This window comes from Symphalangus syndactylus, chromosome 15 (assembly GCF_028878055.3).
Source record: "Symphalangus syndactylus isolate Jambi chromosome 15, NHGRI_mSymSyn1-v2.1_pri, whole genome shotgun sequence".
Lineage (NCBI taxonomy): Eukaryota > Metazoa > Chordata > Mammalia > Primates > Hylobatidae > Symphalangus > Symphalangus syndactylus.
The window spans coordinates 91,995,489-92,002,441 of NC_072437.2; the positions used below are offsets into that span (position 1 = coordinate 91,995,489).

The window sequence follows — 6,953 nt, forward strand, 5'->3', positions numbered from 1 at the left end:
AATAACTGACCCAAGGTGTGCATGTTTGCATCCTGCCATGATTGAAGTTCAGGTGACAATACGTGTTGTGTCTGGGGATGGCTCTGTTAGGTGTCTAAGAGCTCCCAAGATGTGACCCTCTCTTGTTCCCTTGGTGACTGTGTGCCTCATATCTCTCTCAGGATGCTCCCAGCGCAGATAATTGAGTATTACAACCCATCAGGACCACCTCCTCCGCCACCTCCTCCTGTGATTCCCTCAGCACAAACTGCCTTCGTCAGCCCTCTCCAGATGCCCATGCAGCCCCCGTTCCCTGCATCAGTCGGCTCCACGCACGCAGCTCCTCCTCACCCACCCTCCACCGGGCTCCTGGTCACAGCCCCACCACCCCCGGGCCCACCACCTCCCCCGCCAGGCCCTCCTGGTCCCGGGTCTTCTCTTTCGTCATCCCCAATGCATGGCCCCCCAGTAGCTGAGGCGAAGCGGCAAGAGCCTGCACAGCCACCAATCAGTGATGCTCGAAGCGACCTCCTCGCTGCTATTCGAATGGGTAAGTGGAGCCCCCAGACACACAGCCTGCCTTCTCAGCAAGAGGTTTCTTCATGTCTCCAGCCAGCTACAGCCTCCTTGTCTTCAAATGACTACTCACTATATTTTTTAAAATAGAATTAAACGGGTCTTACTTGATTTTTTTGTTTTGTTTTGAATAGTAGATGTGTTTTTGTCCAGTGTAAGGTAATCAAATTGTGATAAAGAATTGGGAAACGGCCAGGCGCGGTGGGCTCATGCCTGTAATCCCAGCACTTTGGGAGGCCAAGGCAGGTGGATTGCTTGAGCCCAGGAGTTTGAGAGCAGCCTGGGCAACATGGCAAAACCCTATCCCTACAAAAAATGCAAAAAAAATTAGCTGGGCATGTTGGCCTGAGCCTGTAGTCCCAGCTACTCAGGAGGCTGAGGTGGGAGGATTGCTTGAGTGTGGGAGGTCAAGGCTGCAGTGAGCCGTGGTCACGCCCCTGCACTCCAGCCTGGGCGACAGAGCGAGACCCATCTCAAAAAAAAAAAAAAAAAAAGAATTGAAGTTAGGAAGTCTTTACTTACCTAGCAACCAGAAACCCAATAACTGAAGTGATCGATTAATTAATTGGATCACTTCTCTGCATTCTACTCTAAGGGGAAAAGTATAAATGAAAGAAAGTGAGCTCATACTAATGATTTCTTTAAAAAAAAGAGTTTGTCCTGGACCTGTCATATTTGCTTGATGTCCTAAGCCAGTGGTTTTTCAGAATCTGTAATATTCAACAGCATAACCCTTCTGTGAGATGAAAGTCCCGCACTGACCCCCTGACCATGAAACATGGAAACAGAGCATCTTGAGTGGAATTGGGTGGGGAGTCTGCCCTCGCCTGTCTTGGGCTGCCCAGAGAGCCCTTGGGAACCTCCAGCCCACACCATGGATTCTTAACCAGGTCCCAACCCAGGTTGATCGGGGGTCCTTGACATGTTATGGGAATATCCAAGAGCTTCTCGCCTGTGGGGAGCCGCACAGACTTGGTCACAGTTTAGTCATCTCATCTGGAAGTGACCGAGCAAGGAGCCTAGCTGCAGCCCACCAGCTCAGCATCAGGGATGTCCTTCAGAGGAGCTGTGATGCTGCTGCCTCTGCGTTTTTCTTGTGTGCCCATGAACCAGGCCCCCAGTGTGGCCCATGCACCCTTCTAAAGACCCCAGGGTCCTCTGTATACCTGGACATCATTGACACACTTTTATTTTGTCAAGATAAAAAAGTCCTAGAGGTATATTAGCTCATGAATATCAAGTTCGGGGTCATTGTAGGACAGTGTTGGATTTTTTTTTTTTTTTAACACCTTATAAGCCCTGTCTACCAAAAGTAGATACATAACCTGTATCTAATCTTGAGGTAACATCTGATACACCCAAGTCGACAGACATTCTGCAGAATAGCTTACTATATTCTTCAAAGATGAGAAGGTTGTAAAACACAAAAACTGTGAAGAACTATCCAGATTAAAGGACATTAACAAAACTTGACAACCAATGTCACAGATAACTTCCACTGGATTCTGAACCAGGGGATAATCTTTTCCATTTGCAATTAGATTGGGTCTTTTTGCAAAATTTGAATAATGTTTGTCGGATAGATAGTAGTAGTGTATCCAAACTAATTTTGTGATTTTGCTTTTTTGGGCGGGCGGGGCAGGGGCGGTAACACATGAACTATTTTAGGGGTAAAGGGACATTATATGCCGTTCACTCTCAAATGGTCCAGAGAAAAGTGTCTGTGTCTGTCTGTGTAAAGATGATAGGGGAAGATTGGGAAATAAATGTGGTCAGATGTTAGCAGTTGGGGAATCCAAGTATATGGGAATGTTTTTCTGCTGGTCTCATAGCTGTTCTATAAATCTGAAATTATTTCAAAACAGTTAGAAAAATGAATGTATACCATCTTGGGCAACATTGCAAGACTATCTCTACAAAAAAGAAAATACAAAATTTAACCATGCATGGTGGCATGCGCCTGTGGTTCCAGCTACTCAGGAGGCTGAGGTGGGAGGATTGCTTGAGCCCAGGAGGTCAAGGCTGCAGTGAGCCGTGATCGTAACACTGCACTCCAGCCTGGGTCACAGAGTGAGACCCCGTCTCAAAAAAAAAAAAAAAAAAAAGGATAAACATTAAATCATCAAATATCTTACTTTGTTACTAAGCTAGAAAGTAGATGATTGTATTTTATGTTCGTTTCCACAGTAATTGTTGAAATAAAGGTTTCTCAGTTACTTCTTGGGTTAGCTGAGAGTGAGTAGCGTAGAACACTGTTTGCAAGGCTCTGGATGCCGGTGCTGCCTAGTAGATGTCCTGTGATGATAGAAATGCTCCAGCCTGCAGCATCCCAGAGAGTAGTCACTAGCTACATGTCAGTTCATGCTTATAAGGCTATATGTGCCTAGTGGCTGCTGTCTGGGATGGTGCTGCTCCAGAATTTTCTCTAATGGTGTTCATGTACACTGAAATTAGGAATTTTTAATATTTTAACATATTACTTTGTTACAAAAAATTTCTCACTTTGAATGCATGTTTTTGCTCATGAAACTTGTAATATTCCCTGAGCTTTTCTCCCCTCAAATTTCTAAAACTTTCTGTCCTTAGTGTCAGTAGAAAAAAAAAGTCCAATAGACGTATTTGTTCATCTATCTTTAATTTGGAGCCAGCAAAAGAATGTGATTCTGAACCACGTGTTGTGTCTGCAGGAATTCAGCTGAAAAAGGTGCAGGAGCAGCGGGAGCAGGAGGCCAAGCGGGAGCCGGTGGGGAACGATGTGGCCACGATCCTGTCCCGGCGCATTGCCGTGGAGTACAGCGACTCTGACGACGACTCAGAGTTCGACGAGAACGACTGGTCCGACTGAGCGGAGGCCGGTGGAGAGGCCGCCTGTGGGAGCGTGTTAAAGATTTTAAGTGGTCTCTACACCCAAATAGTAGTATTCTAATCCCGTAGCATAGCACCTTTTGTATAAATAATGTGATATTGCTTCTGCACATCCAAAAATTCTGGGTCTTTTCAGTATTTACTGTGTAATACTTAAGTGCCACTAAACATAGCAAATTGTGCTGCACATGAGGAAATAGGCTGTCACTATCACATTGTCCTGAAAACAGCATCTGCTTTCCTCTTGGCCATGAGAGTATTTAGTGCAGTTTGGGTTTACTCTTACTGATCAATATAACTCTGCAGACTTGCTGTGTGTTTGTGAAGCTGCCTGGTGTTAGGTCTCTGCAAGACTAATGACTATGTCAGAGTGACGTCTTCCAACCAGTAAGTGATACTGTTTCACCGCTTTGGTTTTTCCTTTTGTTTTTTTTAAAGGATGTGTTTCTGAAGAAGTTGGTTTTAGAGGGAAAGGTTCAACAGATAGGGAGAATCCAGTGTTTCTGCTTTCAGTTTCTTGGCTTGGTAGCTTCTGAGTGAATCTGAATGCTCTGCTGAATAATTTCATTGACTCTGCACACTCCTGTCAAATAGGAAATTGGAAGGGCCCTTTTCAGGCTGGGTTCCCTGTGGGCATTTGCTTAGTAAATGCCGGTTGATAGTTTTGCAAGAGAGTTCAGCAGCTCAACGGTAATGAAAGTGAAGAACAGAGTCCTTTTTCCTTCCTGGGGCCATTGGGGATGACACTTAAGATACTTGCCAGCCTCTCCAGTGTGGGCACCAGCCAGCCAGAACAGATGTGAGCAGTCCACGACTCTGGGAGCTACACCGCTGAGCTGGGCAGAGCTGCGGCACAGGACCTGGGCTGCAAAGGAGCCCCGCTTCTTTAATTTCCTGACAGCTGTGTCCTGAGTGAGCCGCAGGAGTTCTTAGCTCCTCAGTGAGCAACAGAGAGCGCTTTAGATGGCACCTTTCGCCACTTGGTCGGAATTTTAAAAGCTTAGGTTTAGGTGAAAATAGATATTGACAGCTGTTCACCTTTCACGGTGCTGGGGCCAGATTAGGGATCACTCCCGTGAGGAGGGCCTTCACCCTGTCCTAGAAGCACACGGTTCTCCTCTCTCCTGTTGTTGGCACATTAAATGATAAAAAGCACCTCATGAGATTCCCTTGATCAGCCCTGCAGCTGTAGCACAGTGCTGTGCCCTCACCTCTGCCCTTCCTGTTGTTCCCACGTGGGCAATACCAGGGACCCATGGGGAAACTCAAGAATGAGACCTTCTATATTTTGTAATTCTGGATGAAAGATAACTGTTTGTGTTGAATAAACAGGTGCTCCAGGCTTTGATTATAGATACGACTTCAAAAATATGCTAAGACCCTTGACTTACTAAGGCCTTTAACCTACTCAACACTATTTCATATCCACTGTGGTTACTCAGTTATGATGAGAAGAATCTGGAGCTAAAAGCAGAGATGTTTGAGGTGACAGTAGGAATGTGAGCAGGATGGTGATGGGGGTTTTTGTTAATGCATCTGAGCAAGTCAGCCAGCCCCGAAGTCCCCTCAGTGTGTGTGTCTCGAGTGGATACCCGTTGGGCTTGCAGGCAGTGATTGTACAGAGCCTGGGTTCAGGCATGTAGATCTGAAGCCCTGAAAAGCCTCATGTCTGCATCCCCTTTCCAAGGCTGCTTCCCTGGCGTGTCTGTTCTCTCCTCTCCCAGGTGCTGGGAGCGTCCTCTTCAGCGTCTCTTCCTAGAGCTGGTCACCACTAGGCTGTCACTATAAATTCCTTGAATATAAGTAACAGTTATTAATGAACTTCTAAATTTCTAATTTCTCTCTTTTTTGTTGTTGTTGTTGTTGTTAAAAAGGGCCTACTACATTGACATTATTCTTAGGACTTCTGCAACTTTTAAAGTCTTACTCGTCTTTCTTGTTGCTTTTGTATTAGGAGTCCCCGTGTGGGTCTAGAACTCCCGTTTGGTAATGCTTCCTTGGTTTTTATGGCCCTTCTGTTCTCAGGATGGAGAGAACACAGAAGCTACTATCCATGTCAGGATTTATTCTATTTATATCTTATTACAATAAAATTAGTGGCACTTTATTCATAAATATTCATGAGCCTGTTAATTGTCAGTTGTCTTCCTGTAGTTGAATCAACAAGTCATTTTCAACTCAATTTTATGACTTGTGAAAAAGCTTTTGCCCTGTTGTGTACCATAACCTTTAAAAGAATGGAAAATGACTGAAATCCAATTTAGATTATTTTTAGAGTATTTTTCCAGCAAATTCAATTTATTCTGAAATTTAAATCCAGATCTTTTCTAATATGGTATTACATGAAAAGAATAAAGAGAAGATTTGAATTTCCAGTTTCATTTTCAAAAACTATTTACCAAAACAAATGGAGAAGAAACTTCCAAAAGCACATTTCATTTCTACAAACTTTATGTTTTAAATTACAGTTATAAATTGTAAGGTAATTTTAAATTGTCCCTCGTATTATTTCTCCATGTCTGTTTTAGTTTAATGTCTCTTAAGTTTTTCTCTCATAGCGTAGACCTAGGGAAGGGATGGGAAGATTGCCCAGTCCCCGATGGCTGCGCACACAGGAGGCGGCAGAGCACAAGGCAAGTGAGTTTGCACTGTCAGCCCCAGACCATAAGGTTGGCTACACTGACGTTTTTCTTTACTAAGGATACTATTCAAAAATTAACATTTTCATCTCAGTAAATTTTTAGAACATCAAAATGTTTTCTGAGCTCCAAGTGGCTAGGTTGTAAAAGTTTTATAATAATTTGCAATTAAAATACATGATACATTTTAATCCATTAAAGACTAGTAGGAATGTATCAGCCAGAGTAGCAAGCAATTTTTGTTTTATAAATCATAGTATCTGTCATCTTGCAGTATTACCAATCTGTTGTAAATTGAATTTAAAGTGGTATTAAAAAAAAACTGTTAAACAATTTTTATCTGTTTGTATATCTTACTATAGATTATGTACAAGTAACATCTAAATAAAATTACACTTTTAACCCTAAGAGGTTTTGCTTATTAATTACAGTGTTGTATGTTTGGCTTTTTTGGAAGAGACCTTGGTGTTAAGTGGTTTTTTGTTTGTTTTTGCTTTTGTTTAGCATTTTCCTTATTAGACAACAGAAGACACTACTTTGGTTTCCATTTAAATTTCTACGTAATTTTTGTGTCACCAAGAGTTCATACTGAATTCCGGAGTGACTCGGGGCAGCACTAGTCTGGTTAGAAAGAAAAGGCCATGCTGGGAGAAGGGCAGCCACCTGTTGAGAGGATAGAGCCTGGGGCAAGAGGTTCTTAACCACATTTACTCTCAACGGTAAAAGTGAGTAACACGCTGTAGTAGGTATGTATTGCTTATGAGATGTTTTCATTTAATCCTTACAGTAATCCCTAACATTCTGTTTCATATGTGGGAAAACTAGAGTGAAGCTAAGTTACTCTCTCAGGGACCTTGGTCAATAGAAAACTCAGTTCTGGGGCAGAATCACATG

General features: G+C 43.2%; 1 protein-coding gene across 5 annotated transcripts in view; it reads left to right on the forward strand.

Moving 5' to 3' along the window:
- Positions 1 to 6,467, forward strand: part of WASF3 (WASP family member 3) — a 132,448-nt gene extending 125,981 nt beyond the window's left edge. For all 5 annotated transcript variants that reach the window (XM_055244250.2, XM_055244252.2, XM_063618858.1 and 2 more), the window contains 2 exons: positions 162 to 529; positions 3,243 to 6,467. In XM_055244250.2, the coding sequence (XP_055100225.1) occupies positions 162 to 529; positions 3,243 to 3,400 (526 nt within the window). In that variant the 3' untranslated portion in view covers positions 3,401 to 6,467. The remainder of the gene's footprint in view (positions 1 to 161; positions 530 to 3,242) is intronic.
- The last annotated feature ends 486 nt before the right edge of the window (positions 6,468 to 6,953 follow it).